The following is a 21655-nucleotide window of genomic DNA, read 5'->3' as shown; positions in this document are numbered from 1 at the left end:
TACAAGTCAAGTGCAATATCTCTGAGGGAAGGAAACCAAGTCTGTGGTATCTGCATCCTTCCCAGAATAGTACTTTGTATAGGTGTTCATTCAATACTTTACTGAAAAATGAAACAATATGACCATCCTTAAAAGATTTAATTATGCAGAAGATACTTTGATAACATGACTCCCTGTTCTTTAGAACTTGGTTGTGACAATTATAATTAATCTACAATAGAGAAAAATGTTCAAGGCCAAGCTATGGCCCACTTAGATATAGCTAAGTAGAAAGAGAAAAGGCTTTAGGGTCAGACCGGTGCTGATTCCAGATGAAGTCACTTACTAGTTGGCAATTTACATAACAACCTTACTGAGCATGAGTTTCTTCATCTGCAAAATAATATCATCTACTACAGAGGGTTAGCAATTAGATGAAGGAAAGTATATAAAGTGCCTAGAACAGGGCACTGAATCTCAACAAAGGCTTTGCCATTCCCTCTCTCTCCTTTCCTATTACCAGGACAACAACAGCAACAACAACAAAACAGAATACTTTGGAATGCGCCATGAGGCAATCTGATTATTACATTATGAGTAATTCTCTACTCTACTCTTCCAAAGGAAAACTGCTCTTCCAAAGAGAACAACTTTTTGAGGAACGTTACATTTTCACTTAGAATTTTATTGGTTTGTTCTTTGATAGCTGAGCATTCAATGATGTCTGTAATTTATTAAAAGATTTTCTCTAATTTTTCTTAGTCTGTAGTATCTCTCCCTGCTCTCCCATGCCCAATATTTTCCCTGGCACATCTAGCTCCTGTTTTAAAAGAATGAGGACAGGTGGGGATGGGAGCAGGCAGAGGAAGGAGATATCTCAAAAGAGTGAAAGCACACAGAACCACCAAGAAGGTCCTGGCTTTGGGGAGCAAGAGGGCATGACAGAGCATGGGTCGGACAATTTAGGATTTAAAAAAATTATCATCGTAGTGCTTGTCTTTATAGTTTTGTTTTGCTTCTGGCAAACCCTTGATTATTCCATACATGTAGCCCCTGCAGCCAGCTCCGGACCTCTCCACTGCCACCTCGGCCTGGCCTGGCCTCCCTGACACTCTGCCTTCTGGGTTTCCTCTACTTCGAAAGCCACTGCAGGGGCTGACACTGCCAGCCTGCCTCCTATAAGCACCTTCCCCCTTTTATCTGTCAACGTTTCTCTGGTATGCTTCCATTTTATAGAAGAGAAAATAAGGAAGTACCTGAGCTTGTTCTTTTGAAAACAGAGAACAAGAGACATCCCATGGGTTAAACCAGATCATCTTCTGATGTGGTGCTGTGTCCATAAACTTCAGCTCCGGTAGGGAGAGGGCGTGCACTAAGGAGGAGGTCTGCCCAGCTAAGGCTTCCCCTCACCCGGCCACCACACCCCAGGCTGAGACCTACACAAAATGCAGCCAAGTCCAAACAACTGCAATCAGAAGAGCAGCACCCCTCTCCTTCCCAAAAGGCCATAAATTACACCATTCAAAAAACTAGTTCAGTGACAACAATTTATGTCCTACATGGAGCTGTCCTACTTGCTCTTCAGCAGTTGGTCATGCTATTTGAGGCCCACTAGGTCAGATGGTCACAAAAGAAAAACTGAAATAGCTAAAAAGCAACATGGCATTTCTTTCTGCAAGTAGAGCTCAGCAAGATTTTTTATTTTATTTCCTTTTTTCTGGTATGTTTAAAGCCAAAAAGGGCTCTTGCAACTGAACCTTTACATTCTCACATTGAGAAGCAAATGGTCAATGACAGTCACAACTCAACAATCATTGGAAAAAGTCAACCAAACAGATATAAAGGGAGGCTTTGGTTGGAACCTCAACCAAAATACATTTTTAAATGTCCTTTTATTGTATTTTAGGGAACATCGTCTGAACCTACATTTTCTATTATACTTAATCATGTTCTTTACTTTTGAAAAAATCTTAAAAAGCTGCAAACCTAAAGCAGCTAAACTAGATTAGATATGCCAAGATTCTTGATTCTTCATCTTATTTTTCTGATTATACCAAACAAGGTAATATTCCTCCTTCCTGCTGAAGCATAGCTCCCATCATTAAGTCTCAAAAAATAATGTATTGCTTTCAAAGTAAGGATAAGAATGCAGTTAGCAATTTAGTGATGAGTACAGATTGAGAAATAAATAGAGTATGCAAATCCGGAACAGCAGCTAGGACAACTTAACCAGAGGTATGGGGGGCTATGTCCAGTAATAGGACTAATTGTACACAATCTGGATCCTGTTATTGAAATTATAAAATTTCACAAACACGGTTCTAGGAAAATATTATTAATATAATATTAACATATTATGTATATGTTTTAAATGGTAAGAATTGAAATGCAAACTAGTAAAAGAACTTAGCCTGGTTTTAAATAACCTAAAAGAAGATTTAAAAGATTTTCTACCTCAAATATGATTTTTTCCACATCAAATGAATCTGAAACCAAATTCTGTGTTTCACAGCCAATTCACTAACAATGCTGTAATCATTAAAATCACATACTCCATATTTCATCCATCCTTGTATATAAGCTCCTCTTTTTCTTAGGGAAAAAGAAAGATTTCTAAGTCTCCACTGAACTACGTTAGTATACCATGGATTTCACTTTAATACCTGAAAAACAACTCAACCCTATATGAATAAAACTATAAGCAAAAAATTACTGGCTCGCCTTTTCAGGCACAGAGTGTAGATTTATTATTAGTGAGGTTCAAAGGTTAAAACAGAAAATGGCCCTCACTTTAAAAGAGGGGCTAGCTGATCTAGAGGTCACATGACAGCTGCTAATTAGAAAATAAAAAAGGAAAGGGATTGGCAGGGTATCGGTCTATTCTTTCCTTTCTGCAACATTTGATTTTCACTTAAAAATAACAGAAAGGTTAAAGATTTGTATAACTCTCAAAAGAGTACTAAAATAAACAAATTACCCCCATGCAAATAACACAGCAAACCACCTATCAAGGTGTCCTTGCAAAGTAGGAGAACAAAGACTGAATTTAAAAATAAAACTTCAGTTCTGTAGTGAATTGCAATGAAGATGGCCTAATCTCCAAAATAGTTAGGTCTTTTTCTGCCATTACACTTACAAAATTAAGACACTTTATTTATAATGCATGCTATTTTATTTGTCTAAATGTTTACTTAAAGACATGTATCTTTCATTAAACTATATACTGTGTACTTTTTTAGAATATTTTCAGAATTGTCAACCTTCTAGTAAATAAAACCAAACAAGGTTAATTTAATATTTAAAATTGAAGATCTGGTAATTACTAAAGGCAAGTTGTATTTCTTTAAAAATTTAAGCTGTTTTATTTATTAGAAAAGTCATACCATTAATTTCTTTACAAAAGTACACATTTTCTGTCTCCACAAATATTGTGCTATATCCCCTAAAACACATTCTTCCTTATGTATACAATTTTTACATGTAATTCGGAAGGATGAACAAATTTTTTCATGATTACTGCTAACGTTATATTGACATGAGATAGGAAAGTAATAACCCATAGCTAGACTTAAAGTTGAATTTATGACACCATTTTGATTGTGCACATTAGCTGCAATTACCTGCACCACTCATTCTGAGCCACTAGATGGTGTAAAAAAATAAATTAAAATGGTAAAATTCATTCCCTCACCAAGAAATTTAAATATAACTCTGAGAAAGATTTTATTTCTAGGCATGTAGCAACTCTTGCAATTTCTATACTAATAAGGGCCTTGAGTTCTGAATATGTAATAATACCAAGAATCATTATATTATATTTAATATAATAAAACCATTGCAGTCATCATTCATATTAGTAAATGAATTTATATTATTAATTTATGTTCTGTGTTTACCAAAAATCTGATGAAACTGGAAAGCCAAGCCAATAAAAGACAATAGCGTCTTCAGAGATTCTTATGTGAACATGCCCTAAGTAAGGTGGGGAAGTAAAGAGTCTTCACAGACATGTACTTAACCCCAAAACTTCCCAACCAGAAGCTACAATGCCTGTCAATGGCCCAGAATTTGTCCAGCCTCTCAAGGGAGAGCTCTGCTGTGTCCTCCATGTCCTTTCTTTGCACCCTCACTAAGATCGCCCTGTTGGATGCCCTACTCTACGAGGTCCACAACGGGTAAATATGGGTATTTAATTGTTTCAGCCAAGGGTGACAACAGGCTGGGCCCAAAAATGCACATCTCTAGAAGGCCTCTTATTAAATGATGTTGATGGTGGAACTTCAGCTTCAGGAAAGGCCAAAAAAGGAGAGATTTTTAGTTAGTCATCTCTCAAATCACAGCATTTAGAACTTTTAGATGGCAGCAAATGCTTTCCATGAGCTGCAACACAACCCACCTTAGCTCTATGATCAGACTATACAAGTAAAATTATAATTTCACGAAACAGTGCGTTTGGGACATAGGAATCTCCCCTGGAATCTGAGAAGTATGATACACCCCTATGGTTGTATTTTTAATTTCAGGTTAACATAAAATGAATTTCTGAGGCAATGGTCAAAGGTAGAAATGGGCACACAAACGGGGACATTGCTGATTCACAGACTATCCTGGCGGTGCCTGGTGTTTCACTAAGGTTTTTGGTGACAAACACAACCTGATTCATAAAGAAGGTCTTAATAACAAACTCACACAGCTTTACAAGTTTCATAGTTAGAAAAGGAGTATAATAGCTATATGCCATTTATCTCTGTAAGCCTGAAATTCCACATGGAAGCTAATTATCTCTTTAGATTTACTTAAGATTGCAGCTAAATTGATGAAAGAAAATGTGAACTAAGTAAATTTGAGGAAATACTTCCATAATTCCAAGAAAGTTGCTTGACAAGAACTGAAACTAATCAGTTTGATTTCTATATTAAGTAGTTAACTCAAAAAAAGGTGTTTGCCTTAACCGAAAACAATTAAATGCTCAGTAGTAGGCTTAATCCAATAGTTGTGCTGTGGCTATCTACAGCTCCCAAGAACTGAAAACATCTTTTTTATAAACCATATTAATGAACAGAGGACTGAGATAAACAAGTGACAAGCCTTGGCTTTGGGCACTTCAAGTAGCAATTATAGGGAAGCCGGCATGGGTCAACCGATAGAGTGTCTGCCTAACATATGGAGGGTCCAGGGTTCAGTACCCAGGGCCTCCTGACCCGTGTGGTGAGCTGACCCATGCACAGTGCTGCCGCACGCAAGGAACGATGGGCCACGGAGGGGCAGCCCCGTGTAGGGCTCAAGGAGAGCTGTCCCCGGTGAAAAAAGCACAGCCCACCCAGGAGTGGTGCCATGCACACAGAGAGCTGACTCAGCAAGATGATGCAACAAAAAAGAGACACAGTTTCCCAGTGCCAGCTGATAATACAGGCAGGGAAGACAGAAGAACGCACAGCGAATGGACATAGACAGCAGACAATGGGGGGGAAGGGAGAGAAACAATTAAAATAAATGTAAAAAAAAAAGTAGTAGCAATTACTAGAGTGGGATATGTTTGCCTACTGAACACCTTTCCCCCAGTAATCTACAAGTGCTGATATCTTATTCCTTTTGGATTCCTTGTGCTTAGAATGGGCCTTGGCACACTTTAGGACAGTTTCAAATTAATAAAGCCAAGTCAAGAAGGAAGAAAAGAAAGAAGACAGTTACAAGCAAAAAGAAACAGAGGGGAAAGCACTGAGCTGGGAGTCAAGATGCCTGGCTCAAGTACTGGTTCTGGCACTTTCTGGGCCCAAGTTCCTTTATCTGTAAAGCCGAGAATAGATGATCATTGCGAAGACTCTTAGCGCTAACTTTCTTTGATTCTCTGTGTTATGGCTTTATGCACCTGCCATCTAGTATTAAATGTAATAAGTGACCTTATTTGCAAATTCTTTTCTCTATCCATCAAGTCATATTATCTCTCCGAAAATTCCAAACTATTTCTCTAATCCGGAAACTACATTAAATTCCTAGACTTATGATTTATGTAACATTTCCATTCTTATATTTAATTTAAATTGTTTCCATATATCATTTATACTAAAATAGGCATAAAAAGTAGAGAGATGGAGATTTTTTTACTCTCTCGTTACAGTAGGTATAATTAAAATATGAAAATTATGGGGACTCACACAGGTCATCAGAAGTATAATCAAGATAAGAAACTTGATTTTTAGATCTAAGGACAGCAAGATTCTGAATAGTCCAATATCTTAAGAGGTGGAGACAAAGAAAAAAATTATATGTATATAAACATAAGTCCATAGCAATGTACTTTGCTATTTGTTTATAAATATGTTAAACTTTTTAAAAAATTACCTAAACCTATCTGAATAGAAAAGCATTGCTTTTAAATTATCGGAACACCCAGAGTATTTACATAAAGATGAAAAACTTACTATATAAACACAGTGTTTCCAGTAGTAAATGGCAGACAAAATCAGAATAAGCACACAGAAGAATAAAAAGGAAGAGGAAAGAAAAACATAATAAATAACCTAATACCTTACAATGTTAACTTTCACATAAGTATATTGTTTCTGGAGAAGGAGTTGGTGGATGTGAGCCAAGGCTGAAGTGATAGGTAAACACACTGTTAAGTTGAATCCTGTTATCTGATTGTGTTTAAAATTTGATTATATTTCACTTGACAAAATAATTAATTATTGTGAACTCCCGACTGTTAACAAGGACCTAGAAGAATTCCAATTGGCACTTTTCCCCCAGTGTTGTAAATCCAAAGGCAGAAAAGTCCAGCTTTTTATTTCTCCCTTTAGTGTTGTCATTTTGGGGTATCTTCTTACCTTGCTAAGAATGTAAATCACATCACCACGCTTAAATGACAACTCATCAGAAAAAGCTCCTGTGCAGTCCCACAGACCCTGGTAAAAATTAGCATAATCAGTGCTTTTATCTCCTAGAAGAAGAAAGAGAAAGCATGAGTTAGAGCTTTTGTATAAAGGACCTTTGTTTTAAAATGAACATAATTAAAAAGTAAAGACTACCTCCAAAACACCAATATACTATAAAAAATTCTGACCTAATTCAAAGAACATTTTATTATTTCCACTTAAGAATTTTTGTTCTTACTACCATTGAAGTTTAAGGCCATTTTCGAAAAGATCTGTTTTTGAATGTCTCCCTTTTCCTCTCTCTCTCCCTCTCTTTGTTTTCATCTAAAAGCTATAATTGGAATATGCTCTCATCAAACCAAACCTAAAAGCTGTCTTCCACTTTTTTCATATAACTACCCTAAACCCATTTGCAACATTTTTGAAGAAAAAAGTCTGTCCTACACACAAGGGAGATGTGGGATCCCATGAGATGTGGGATCCCAACACTGTGAAATAACCATCTCAGAATTTGAGACACTTCATAAATATTATAATAAAGGAACTAAGGGACAGATAGAAATAAAACTCAGGAACTAAACGAAAAATAAATTGTAAAACAAAAAGCTGGTTAAAGGAAGAGAATAAAGTGGAAACAAAATAAAGAATAATTCCAGCTTTTTTCTTCAGGGACGTTTGTACCCAAAATCTCTCAAAGTTATTTTTAAAACATTTTAGCAGCTTTGAAATTATCAATGCTCAAGTTGCATTTTTCAACATATTTTTTTGAGTCCCAGTTTAGGACATTAGGTTCTAAATAAACATGCAACATATACTGGAGTTATCAGCTCATCCTTCTAACAGCATAAGCACAATGGATGTGATGTGCTCAAACTGCCATACAGACCATTAACTGATTGATTATTTAGCGCTCTCCGCTCTGTAATACCACAATAAACAGGGTAATAAATGCTTTGTCATTTATACAATGTGGGTCTCCTGAAACACAGCACAGAGTTAAATACACTGGATGCTTTTGTTACACTGAGAACTGTTTCCTGTTTTTAATTCCGTGATAATTGAGTTTTGATGAGTTAATGCAAAAAGAATGCAAGAAACATCAATAAGATGCCCCCGTATTCACTAACCAGGCAGGACATATACGTGCTGACAACTTCCATCATTGGAATGCCATCTTTGAATTCTGAGGGGATAACTGTGGAGACACATGCTGGATCACGGTTGTCATCTTAGTTTTGTTATATGGCTCTCAAACAGCAGGCTCCTTGGCATTCCAATACAACTAACCACATTAGCGTGTCATTAGGGTGTTCATCTTATTACACAGTTTGAGGTTTATACAATGTGTTAAGTTTATTAGAAATTTTAAAAATTCTCTTTAATAGCCAAAAATATTTTTAAAACCAAAAAGAGCATCTGAATAATATGAAGTCTGAATATTTAGGAAGAAGGGTGCTACTTTTCAACTATACTTTTAAGAAAATAAACACGGACTAGAGTACACAACCTATTCACCCTATTAAATGTTTTTCTCATGTTTCTAAGAGTCAAAAAAAGGAGAGAGAAGGAAGGAGGGTGGGGGAGGAAGAGGGGAAGAAAGGAAGGACAGGGGAGGGGGGAGACAGAGAGACACAGACACCTCATCGCCTGCTCCACACCAGCCTTTGAGCACTCATTACTGATACCAGCAGGGATGTACGCAAGCCTGGGAATCCAACCAAGAACTAAAAATGCTTGTGGCCACCCTTCATTACGTTTTTTCCCCCCAAAGCATATAATAAGTCAATTCTACAAATGGACACTAGAGGGCACTCTGGCTGGCCAGATCACTCCAAACATTGTCGATTTTTTTTAAAAAATTACTTAATAATAAAGTGACTGATTTCTTTTAAAAACCACTTATTTAGACAAATAGGGATTTAGAAGTTGAAACATTCTAGTCAGATTAAATCAGCTGCTAAATGGGTCAAATGTTGCGCCCCATGCAGTCTGTCAGTGTCAGTTTAAAAGTCAAGGAATTAGAGCAAAAAGAGGATGACATCATCTCACAAGCAAGGCTCTCCCCCAGCAACTAGCCAGGAGGTAAAAGGAGCTCAAGAGCTGGTTTCCCCAGTCAAACCTCCTGTGTGTTCCCTGTGCTGCTTGGCCTTATGCTTGTTCCAGAAAGGCTGAAGGAATAAAACTTGGGCTAAAAACTAGAGGAAAGGTTTTGGTCTTTGGTCTTTGGTCTTTGGAACAGCTGTCCAAGCTGTTCTTTCCTTTCTTTTTCCCTCACAATACTTTCTCATTCAACAGATTTTCCAAAGAGTATGGGGGTAGATGGGTGAGAAGGAAAAGGAGAAGAAAAGTATCTGGTGATTTCTAACACATAATCCTTACCACTTTGGGGTCTCTCTCCTCCTTGAAGTGCTTGGTGTAACTCCCATTAACACTAATGGGAGCTAGAGGAGCATATGAGGGGAAGAGGGACCCCCACCGTGTGCAAGATGCATCTCTCCCTAGTTGTACATCATGAACATTTCATTAAATCTCACTGCTGTAAAGAGGCAACAGAGCTAGCGATTTGGCAATGCTGGGAAAGGATGCATTTTCAACTGTGCTTTCTATTATCTCGATGATGATGTTACCCAAAGTCTAACCTCATTTCTGCATCCCATATGTGAGCTCTGTTAAAGAACAGCTCTGTTAAAGAAGTTGTTTATGTCACACAGCTACATGTACAGACAATTTACTATTCTATTTATTTCAGCACGCAATACTAGTTAAAAGGTAGAAGGAAGAATCATACCTAGGGAGAAAATCTAGCAGTCTCCTCAGAAAAGCAATGTTTGTGAAATCTGGACAGGAAAATTAAGAATTATCTTGTTCTTTAGTGAGCAGCAAGTTCTTCTTGTTCACTTTTTTGTATAAATTTTAAGTGTGACTAAACATATAAAAACTTAAATACAAATATAGCATGAAAAGCACAGTAGGTTCACATATGTTATTATTGTTCACCTATACACTGAAAAATAACCCATGTGAGATATGCATTAAAAAAAATTAAATATGGAAGGGAGCATAATGTTGTAAACCACAGATAAATATACCTTCTAAAATACAAATTAAACCTGTTTAGTTGTCTTTACTGAAGTGATTAATTTTCCTATTCTATCCACATCATGGTTCTTTCTTTCAAAATTACAAAATCACCTTATATTCTTGTTCTGAGAGGCATGAATGATTCAAAAAGGAAAGAAAGAGAAAAACATTCTAAATTAGTCAGCCTATGAAGGAGTCGAACAATGCCCTTGCTCCTGCTTTTAAAAACCCACAAAAACAGATCACTGGCTATACTTACTTTTATAAAAATAAAAAGACTTTTGAAATATGATGAGAATGGATGAAATATACAATGATAAGATATTGCAGAATTTCTCCCTGGGTGTTTTAGGTTTTAAATACTATTTTACAAAAGTAAGCATATTCTAGAATCTACCATATAACTAGTATTGCATGCTGAAATAAGCAGAACATTCTACAATATTCAAAAACCTCATTGGAATCTTTATTTCATATAAATGCAAAATATATAAACTCAAACATGAAGGAACTTATAAGAAACCCAAGTCTAACTTCCATTTTGTTTTTGTTTAAGTACTTTTCAATGAGCAAATGGTAATTTTTTTTTAGTAAAATTAGTCAACGTAAAAAATATACAGCATTCTTGAGTAAGGTTAGAAGTTCATGCCATGTGATGCTCAGCAAGATAGGAAGACCCTTGTCAACTCACTGCCCCACATGGCAAACAAACTTCTAGAGTTACATATTTGACAGCCTCGGGAAGATCAAAGGTCACTGCTATCCAAAAGCATTAAAACTGTTGCTTGAAAAGAATTTCATGTCACTAAAGATAAGAATTATTGTTTTGCTTTATGCTATTCCATGAAAAGCTAAGTTCTACTTACTGCATTCCTTTCAGGAAAAACTAATTTTTTTCCTACCCTCAAAGGAAAAATTTGTGAGATGGTTACTTTAAAAGAGTTTTTGAAGAACACATTTGCTTCAAACTGCAGTCTTTGTAACTATGGAAAGAATATCTACTGTTTTTCTATACCTTCAACTGAAATTTAAAAAAAGAAAAAAGAAAAAGAATGCATGCTTTTGGCAAAGTTTTATGATACATAACTAAAACATAAACATGTTAATTATATTGCACACAATCCTTAGTTTCACTAGGCCTCCGTACTTTATAGCTGCGTTTTGCAGGACTGGAGTGCTAACATCTAATGACTTTGTCCTTACTTCCTTTCTGAGAAAAGCAAACCAAAACCTTTTTACAGCAACCTGCTCCTGCTTTCCTGTCCAGGTCCGGAAATCAGGCCTCTGTTTCCTTTCCACATGTCACAGTAGGAAGGACTCTGGAAAGCTACTTCCTGAACACACACTTCTTGTCCACCCTGCCTCTGACAGCTTGAAAGAGTGATGTATGGATATATGAGAGAGGGGAAGGTGACCCTGACTAGAGCTCTTGGCAGGACATGGGGATGATATGGCAGACCTTGCCCCAGCTGATGTGTGGCTATGAAGAGGTGTAAATTCCTGATAAGAAGGCAGTCCTTCTCTTCTTTCCATGTAAAATAATTGCTGGTTTATCGAAACTAACCTCATGCTTGCACTATAGATATGGTTTATCTCCTGTTCTTTGGAAATAACAACCAGCAAGAAAAGTTGCTCATATCATGTGATTCCATATATAGTATGTGCAGTTATTTTTCCAGCCTCAGGCATAATTAGTTCTTGGGGCCATGTGCCAAGTGGAAATGGATAAGGGGAATATCCTTTCTAGCCTTCTAGGCTGCCAGTGTCCTTTTCCAATTTTTAAGCTGCTGTCACTGGACTCTGGCATTTCTTAGCCAATTCATTTGCTTTCTGTGTTAATCATATGCAATGAAGATATGCATGGCCAACATTTAAACAGGCTGCAGATCAATTAGCGGTCTTAAGTTTATCTGATTTTTATCAAAGAAGACAGAGCCGTGGGTCGATTGTCAGAGCCTGTGTCAAGTTGACCTTTTCAGAGATGTCTACATTGCCAGTCCCCTGGGCAACTTGTTGTCCCCTGTTAGTCTCTGAATGGCAGAAGTCTGTTCTGCTCAAGCACAAAGTATACACAGATGTCTATATTACATTCTTATAGGTTTGACAGCAACTGCATGTTGTATCTATAAACTGTCCTTTAGCAGTGACACTTCCTCAATGATGATAAGCTAATTTATGCAACTAAATCTCCTTTGTGCAGAAATGAAAGCTAATTGAGTCATTACAAAGTAATTCAGGAAGGAATACCTTGTATAAATTGGCTTACTTTATAAATCCTTCTCAAGTGGTTTTCATGCATCCTAAATGGGACTAAGCAGCTTATCAGCCATAAGATATCCAGACTGAACAAGCCAACTTCAGGGAGCAGTATAAATGTCTTAAGAGCAGTAAGAAGAAAGTGACTAGAATGTAAGTGAACAAAACCAAAATAAACTTTACCAGGGCGCTCCACAATTCTTTACCTGAGGGATGATGAGTACTGTCCTGACTCATATTCCTTTGTTCTTCTGTTTTCACTGGTGGCACACTGTCCTCTTCCTCTTCTGCAAATAAACATTATAAACGGCATGCTGAATATAGCAGTCACCTCATTTTAAGAGCAAAGGTAAAAGTTTATAGCAGATATATTAATTTTCAAAGAATAAAGCTACTCAACATTCACATTCTTTTTCAATAAGCTGAAGCTGAATGAATAAACCTCTTGCTACTTCCAAATAGCAAGCTTACCAGCTGTCCTGAAAATTTTAAATTATGTACTAATACCTGGCACATTTTGTTTTAAACATGTATAGAAATCCATCTGGTACAATCTTAAATCCAATAAAACCCTACCTTGACATCTTGCATTATACCGATACACCACATTATACCATGGAAGGAGCACCATGGACAAAATCATGGTCCCTAAAACATTAATATAGCAAAGAAAAAATGTAGACATAAAATATGATTAACCTATGAGTCAATTATTGCGTATCAGTTACGTTCATATGTTTTCTCACTTGAACTTCACAGGAGGATATTAATGAAGACTATTCATTCTTCAAGGTAATTCCCCAAAAAAATTATACCAAAGACCTCTATGTTTCATGAACTACCGTAGATATTAAGATTTTATAGATAAATAATTTTAAATCATCATTTAATGTTCGGTGCTTTTCCCATACTTTTTCTATACCCTCCTATCACGTTCCTTCCCCACATTATAAGAGAAGAAAGTAAGATTGAGACTAGTTTAAACTGCATCAATAGACTAAGCTTTTTACATCAAGGAAACTTGTATTGGACTACCATATTCCCAATCTAAGGATTTATATACAATTACAATATAGGAACATTTAAGGCATGACACAGAAACAAAATGATATGACAAAGAATAACTGGGTTAAAAAAGAATCCTAATTTCAAGAAACACCCAAACTTCAAAGAAAATATGATATAAATAGATAGATAATGACTATTAAATAGTTCAATCAATAAATCTTCACTGAGTATTAACTACATGGAAATGAAAAGGAGACTGATATGGAAGGTAAAGGGAACTAGGATCAATAAGCTTTGTGCCTGACTGGAGGTAGAGGGATGAAAAGGAAAAGGGAGCAATCGAGGATGGTCCAAATTTTGAGTTTAGTTAAAAGAGAAATTGGTCTATCATTACTCAAAAGAGGGTAGTCAAAATAAGCTATTTTGCTAGGGAAATAAAAGGAGTTGCATTTTTTGACATGAAAGATTTAATGTTCTGGTGAGGCAGCTCAGAGGAAATGTCAGGGGCGACTGGAAAGGGGTAACCAAGTTTGGTATAGAGGTCAGGACTGCAGACTTAAATTTAGAAGTTGTATGCAAATTTTTAAATGGCAATTAATCAAACTCAGCATTTAAACCGTTTGAGAGTTACTGTGCTTACAAGTTAAATAGGACTGTTTAGAATTTCTTTAACTCAACTTAAACAAAAGAAGGAAAGCTCTAATAAAAGGAACAGCTGGAAAATAATTGGTGCTTTAGAAATATTAGGGTGAATCATGAAATTGCAACTTTTCTAAGTCAAAATTGGTAATTTCATATGGTTCAAGTAGCTATTACAAATAAGTATGACCTAATAAAAAGTCTAATATATAAAGACCTCTTTTCCCTTCAACAAGGACTATCTTACTTAAAGCAAACCTCAAGGACTAGTTTGCACCCATCAGTTAATAGGATGTTTTGTGTAAATTTTAAGGTAGAAGGGACATTTACAGTTATTTAGTCCAATCTATTCATTTTACAGATAGTTCATTTTTTCAAAGATGAGCTTTCCTTAATTTTCATACTTTCTCTTTCTCCACCATTCCCCCACCTCTTCCATTTTGGTCCAAATTCAATAGTATGGGGCAATTCAAAAATAGTTTTCAGTCAAAAGCCATAACCACACCAACATAGTAAGTACTATTCTTGACTCTTAAGAAGAGTCTGTGGGATTTTTGACTCACCGCCAACATGACATCGAGAGTTCATAAAGGGAAGCAGATGTGGCTCAAGAGATAGGGCTTCTGCCTACCATATGGGAGGACCCAGGTTCGATCCCTGGGGTCTCCTGGTAAAAAAGAAAGAGAAAGTGTGCCTGAGCGGTGAGCTGAGTGCCCATGCAGTGAACTGAATGCCCACATGGTAAGCCAGTATGTGTGCAAGTGAGTCACGCAGCAACACGATGACGCAACAAAAGACAGACGAAGAGGAGAATCAAGGCGAAGCGCAGCAGAAACCAGGAAAACTGAGGTTGGTGCAAGTGACAGGGAACCTCTCTCCACATCAGAGGTCCCCAGGATTGAATCCTGGTGAATCCTAGAGGATAAAAAATGAGAAGAGAAGACAAAAGAGAAATAGATACAGACAATCACACAGCGAATGGACCCAAACAGCAAAACCAGCAGGGCAGGGGGAGCAGGAGGAGGAAATTTTAAAAAAATTTTTTTAAATTTTATAATGTTCAAAATAAAGACCCTGCTCTTAGCATCCTGACTACATTTCAGAATCAACTAGAATTTTAAAAAAGCTACATGCCACTAAAAAAAAAAGAATCACAATAATTAAATGGGAAAATCCTGCTCTCTGGCAAAGTTAACAAATTCATAAGAATTTATTTACTGCATACCTGCTCTTAGCATCCTGACTACATTTCAGAATCAACTAGAATTTTAAAAAAGCTACATGCCACTAAAAAAAAAAGAATCACAATAATTAAATGGGAAAATCCTGCTCTCTGGCAAAGTTAACAAATTCATAAGAATTTATTTACTGCATACTTATTTTTATTTTCATTAAAATTTAAGTGTCTATAATCTGTGCTGGGGACTATACAGAGGTGCCAAAGAGCTTTGTCCTTAAGAAACGTATTCTTAAATTAGCAGAATAATGATATAAAAATATTTACTACCAATATATCCTGTGAAATATCCAAATTGAAATCCATGTGAGTTGCTTAATAAACAACATTTTAGAGGGCAACATATTCATTACAAACGTTCCCTTTCTCTCTTTCAAACCTAGCGCTGATATTTTTAGGTCAAAGCCTTGTGCATTTCATACATCGATTTTTCTTAAGCATATTCAAACCACTCATTTTATCTTGGGCTAAGAATTCAAATAGCATCCATATAAAAGGCAGTAAAATCAAATTTGGTATGTTTTTTAAAACCTTAGGGAAAAAAAAACAAAACTCAGATTGAACCTTGAATAGAATCTGGCACAAGCAGATGTTCTATAAACAGTGAGTGAACAAACAGATTCAAAAATCATGAAAAATTCCTAATATATTCATTTATTATCAGAGCAAACTTCTCCACATCACTCAAAATATATGTAAAGAAAAAAATAAGCTAGGATAAGTGACCAAAATTCTAGGCAATAATCACTTTTACTATATATTATAGATACATACACTCACAAGTTTTATTGTATTATTAAGTATATTTTATTTTGTTTTTGAGGCTGATATCATTATATAATACTAATAATTAATACCTCAAAGAGTCAATGTATGTGGGTTAATATATTCCATTCAACACTTTAATAACAGTAAACAAAAACAGCTCAGCTATGCAGTAAAATCCATCAAACCACACAGATGGTTATAAGGTTTTCATTATGTGGTTTCCATAGCAATCATATTGCAAATCTGGAAGCTTCTTGCAAATAAGCAGCTTGTATTTACATGCCTCTCAGTGGCAACACAAAACTCTTCAACATGTGAAGTTATTATTCCAATCACAGACTGTTAGAAGAATCATCAGGAGATATTTTGATCAGACAAGATGAAAATAACAGTGCAGTGAACTAATTGCAGAAGATGATTCAAGCATAGTTGTACATTTACTAATCGATGAGTATTAGAAATGTTAAGAGGTTTAACATTAAACCCTATCAAAACATTTTGTAAAATATGAAATTTCCAGGAGCAGCAGATCCTGTGGAATCTATGAGCATTAATCCCAGCCTCTCATCTTTTTGATAGATACTTGGCTTTCTTCTTGAGTTGAGCAGAGAGAGGAAGAACAGAAGAGAATTGAGTCTTCCCAAATCTTTTTAGGGTGACAAATATTTGAGGAAATGCTTCCTGAGGGGAAAGTCAAGACCTTTCTGGATTAATCAATTTAATTTACAAATTGATCCAGTTTCCTAACAGATGGATTATTACCCTAATAAGGATCACAAATCTGTCTAGCTATGCAGTTTTTACAAAATCGCTGTTTCTGGCTTATTAATGTTCTTATTTGTAGGAAAAATAACCAAAAAAATGATAAGCAAATGACATGTTTATCTGACACTGCTTGAAAAAAGACTGAAAACAATTTGCTAGCATCAAGGCAGATTGTGTGGTGTGCACACCATGGCTGAGGACTGGTTTCAAATCTCTTCCGGGGAGCAGAGGAAGTCACATAAGAAAACCTTGACTCAAACCAGGATTACCTTTCTTGCTAAACACCTCAGAAAAGAGCTTAACTGAATTACAAGGTATTTTAAAAGACATAAAACACAGAATCAAAAGATATGCTCTGAAATAAAGCTTGGGTTTAAATCTCAACGACTTGCTCGGGATTGCCCACATAATCTGATTATGTGATTATATATTTGCCTCAAGAAAAGTTAAGATTTATTGCTTAAATGTTCATACTGTATGCATTTATACCCATTATAGAATTGAATCATCATAATTCTATGGTGTAATAGGTATTTTTATCAAAATGAAATGTACAGAGCTTGATTAACTCATCCAGTTAGTACAAAAGGTGTGATTTAGACTCAGACATTTCAATAAGAAAAAACAAGTTTAAAAATAGATGGTAGGCGGCAGACTTGGCCCACTGGTTGGGGTGTCCGTTTACCACATGGGAGGTCCGCAGTTCAAACCCCGGGCCTCCTTGATCTGTGTGCAGCTGGCCCATGCGCAGTGCTGATGCGTGCGGGGAGTGCTGTGCCACACAGAGGTGTCCCCCATGTAGGGAGCCCCATGCGCAAGGAGTGCGCCCCGTAAGGAGAGCCGCCCAGCGTGAAAGAAGGTGCAGCCTGTCCAGGAATGGCACCGCACACACGGAGAGCTGACATAGCAAGATGATGCAACAAAAAGAAACACAGATTCCTGTGCTGCTGACAACTACAGAAGCAGACAAAGAAGATGCAGCAAAAAGACACAGAGAACAGACAACCGGGGTGGGGGGGAAGGGGAGAGAAATAAATAAAAATAAATAAATCTTAAAAAAAAAAAATAAGACGGTAAAGTGAAGGTGAGTCTTTCTACACACAAAGGCCTAAAAGAAGGTTCATCTACATTTCAGAGCAATAGGCTATCCTTTGGCATCAGGCTCCAGGGCACTGTAAACAAGATGGCCCTGAGAGGAGAAGATGGAACAGATGGGATGGAGGAACCTAGAACACTTCTGGCTAGTCCTAGCAGTATAACGTAAAATAAGGGAGAAATGCTGGAAGGCTTTACCCGAGTGGCACCTCACCCCCTCTTCTCTCCCAAGACCTGGGGCAAGCTACCTACACAGGTGGAAGGAGAAAGGGGGAAAAGAATAAGAGATGAAAAGTAGAGTCATACTATGGGAAAATGAATTCAAATTATGACAAGGAAGTAAACAAACTCCTTAAGAACCTATAAATCCAGACTGTTGGTAATTTAAAATATGACACTTTTAAAGGATTTTCTATTGAATAGACCACCACATTTCACAGCAATTAAAGACATATTTTCAATACAGATATAAGCATGTGCCTTTTATCACTACGTCAACATCAGAATGAACATAAGTACAAAGATGACTGAAAGAACATATTACGAGTCATGTTTACTCTCCTGGAAATCAGGCAAACTGGGGTCTGTTATTACAGTTACATGGTTACAGACTTTGATACTGTCACCAATTCTCTAAGTCATTTCTGTAAGATAGGCAAAATAATCTCTTCCCAGAGCACTTTGAACAAGGATTTGAGAACGACAACGAGATAACTGAACTTAATTTTTTTCTTTTTTTTAAAAAAAGCACAATTACCATGCAATATCAAGTTAATTATGTTAGTGGCTAACTTTTTGCAATCATTTTTTAGCTTAGTGATCAAGGTTAATAAGATATAATAAGCAATAGTTGCTCAATCATACAATTTAATTTTCAAACTTGACATTCTTTTCTTATAGTGTTATATATGAAAAAGTCATTATTGCACTTCAAAGCAAAAGGAAATGCTATTAGATTGTAGTAAATTTCAATACCATGTTATTAAAATTAATAATTTTAAACACAAATCTGAAAATGCAAAAAATAATTATTTTCTACTTAGATGTTAAATTTGTCAGCATCATGGTTAGGATGTTGACATCCCAACATTTAAGCAAAGATCCCATTTAACAGAATCAGGAAAAAATTCTTAAAAGGAAAGGAAACTCTTAGAGATAATCTAGCTCAGTTTCCTTGTTTCATAAAAGGGGAATTAGACTGGGGACGTTGCATGACTAGGTCAAAGTCAAATAACTTGCCACTTGGGAGAAACATGCATGGCAGGTATTTCTGGAAAAGTCCACTGCTCTAGATGTCCTTCTCTATTTCAACAGCAGTTTTATCTAGATAGGTTTATCTGTATGCAATTATGGCAAACAAGGGGAATACATACGTTCAAATGGATAGGGCGTCCGCCTACCACATGGGAGGTCCGTGGTTCAAACCCCGGGCCTCCCTGACCCGTGTGGAGCTGGCCCATGCGCAGTGCTGATGCGCTCAAGGAGTGCCCTACCATGCAGGGGTGTTTCCCACGTAGGGAAGCCCCACGTGCAAGGAGTGCGCCCCGTAAGGAGAGCCGCCCAGTGCGAAAGAAAGTGCAGCCTGCCCAGGAATGGCGCCGCACACATGGAGAGCTGACGCAGCAAGATGACACAACAAAAAGAAACACAGATTCCTGGTGCCACTGATAAGGATAGAAGTGGTCACAGAAGAACACACAGGCAATGCACATAGACAGCAGACAACTGGGGTGAAGGGAGGGGAAAAAGAAAGATTGTAACAGGCCAGGATTCTCACTTAGAAGCTACTGTGAGTCAGAAAATGTTCCCACTCCTGAAGAGTACTAGATCTAGCTACGGCATGTGGCTCCATCCTGCCCCAGTATATTAGCCACTGAATTCCTCTATCCTATAAAGCCCCAATTCTCGGCTTTTTAATTAAAATTAATAATAAATTCTACAGCACTAAAATTCTTTTAGCCCAAGAAGGTCAGAATTAAATTATTTCTCAGTTATAGTAACCCCTATCTAGCCCTGGATTTGTAGTTCAATCATGGTTTGCTACATATACGCTCTTTTTAAAAAGAACTTAAATTAGCCCTTTTTCTTATTCTTGTTACAAAACCAATAGCTGTTCAGTGCTCGAAGTCAGAAAATAGAGATAAGCAAAAAAGAAAAATTTTAGATAATCACTTGATGTATATTCTTCTAAACTATCTTTATTGAGTTTTCGGTTTCTCTTTATTCTTATTTTTAATAGCCCAAATGTGTATGTATTACATTATAAACTGTTTTGAATCCCCTTTTAGAAAGGAAAACATTTCATTTCCATATAGGTATTTTTTAGTTCCTTTTAAATTTTATTTTGTAAAATAACACAAATAACACATAGGTTGTTGTTAAGATTATTTAATTTTAACTAGGTTGTTTTATAAGGATCTATAACTGCTGACTTTAACGTGAAAGCAAAAAGCAGATTTTCATATGCAGAGCTCATTCCGTAAGTACAGGCTTTGGCTCCGTTTCCTGTTTACCTATATAAATATGCCCTTCCTCATCACATGTACTGCATCTTAACCTTATTTTCAAGAACCCAAGAAAGGAAAAACACAGTCCCGTGAGAAGAAAGAGGAGCCATCACCCATTAGACTTACTGGTTCCATATCCCTTGTACTAGCAATGGTTTTCAAGGCCCCTTCGGCAGGGGTGTTGGGTGGGGTGGAGGGGTGAGAGTGTCTATGATGTCAAAACTATTTTCATAATAATAGTAAGACATTATTTGCCTTTTTTACTGTTACAACATTTGCACTGATGGTATAAAGCAATATGGGTAAAACTGCTGACACCTTAGAATTAATCAATACAGTGGCACCAAATATTGTATTCATCGCTGCCATGCACTAGCATCAAAAAAAAAGAGCTAGTTTTATTTATGAATGCCCAGATAAAGCAGTAAAAATTATTAATTTTATTTAATATCAACCATTGAGTACCATTTTAATATTCTGTATGACAAAATCAGAAGACACATAAAGCACTTCACTTCTGTTGCATCTCCAGATGTGAAAAGAGTTTGAATGGTAAACTAAACTAGCTGCTTTTTTCATGGAACACCATTTTTACTTCAGAGAATGACTGACAGAAAAACTATGGTTAGTTAGTCGGACTTGGGAATATGGCAGGCATTTTCTCAAAAATGAACAAAGTCAGCTTGTCACTTAAAGAAAAACAAATGGCAGTATTTATTGCCAATGATAAAATTTGAGCTTTCAAGCTAAATTAGAATTTTAGAAACTTGCATCTGCCACTGTGGGCCTAACAGGCCCACAATATTTAAAGACCATTTGAATGAGATCAATGGTGATAACTAATGTTTTTTTAAAATTTTTAATGAAATGTATCAATATTTGCAAGTGCAGCATAACGTAGTGAGCCAGTGCAACTGACCAACACATGCATGGGTAAAAGAGCCATTTAAAATACAAGGCAAACCCATCAATTTTAATGTTAAGAGTATGAAAAGTTCACTGATACGGTTTCAGATTCCACACTACCACAAACCTTTAACTACTACTTGTCTAAGGTTTGAGTGCAGTATCAAAAAGGAGTATCTACAATTATCTACAAGGGCTAATAAAATACCTCCCTTTCTCTACCACATACCTGTAGAGCCTGGGTTTTCTTCATATGCCAACTAAAGTTAAACTAAAACAGCTATTTACAACAGATTGAAGACAGAAACACATGTGAGACTCTGTCTTCTTTTGAGATAATACATTTAAGAGCTGCAAAATTGTAAAACAATGCCACTCTTCTCATTAGCTTTTTAAAAATACATAATTATATTTCCTTAAAAAATGTTATTTTTGTTCACATGTAATAGATTTACCATGGTGACTTTTAAATTCATTAATGTTTTTCAAATGGGTCAGTTTTAATTTCTAATACAGTGAACATTGACAGGCATAGCCCA

General features: G+C 36.4%; 1 protein-coding gene across 1 annotated transcript in view; it reads right to left on the bottom strand.

The window, feature by feature from the left end:
* The window catches only part of SKAP2 (src kinase associated phosphoprotein 2), a 184930-nt gene that overhangs the window by 9273 nt on the left and 154002 nt on the right, over positions 1-21655 (bottom strand). Inside the window, exons 10-11 of the mRNA XM_004484801.3 lie at positions 12398-12478; positions 6807-6919 (exon numbers count right to left, since the gene is read on the bottom strand). Coding sequence (XP_004484858.1) covers positions 6807-6919; positions 12398-12478 — 194 coding nt within the window. The remainder of the gene's footprint in view (positions 1-6806; positions 6920-12397; positions 12479-21655) is intronic.

The sequence above is a fragment of the Dasypus novemcinctus genome, chromosome 5, assembly GCF_030445035.2.
Source record: "Dasypus novemcinctus isolate mDasNov1 chromosome 5, mDasNov1.1.hap2, whole genome shotgun sequence".
Classification (NCBI taxonomy): domain Eukaryota; kingdom Metazoa; phylum Chordata; class Mammalia; order Cingulata; family Dasypodidae; genus Dasypus; species Dasypus novemcinctus.
The sequence above is the reverse complement of the archived record's forward strand: the minus strand, read 5'-3'. Positions and strand labels throughout refer to the sequence as shown.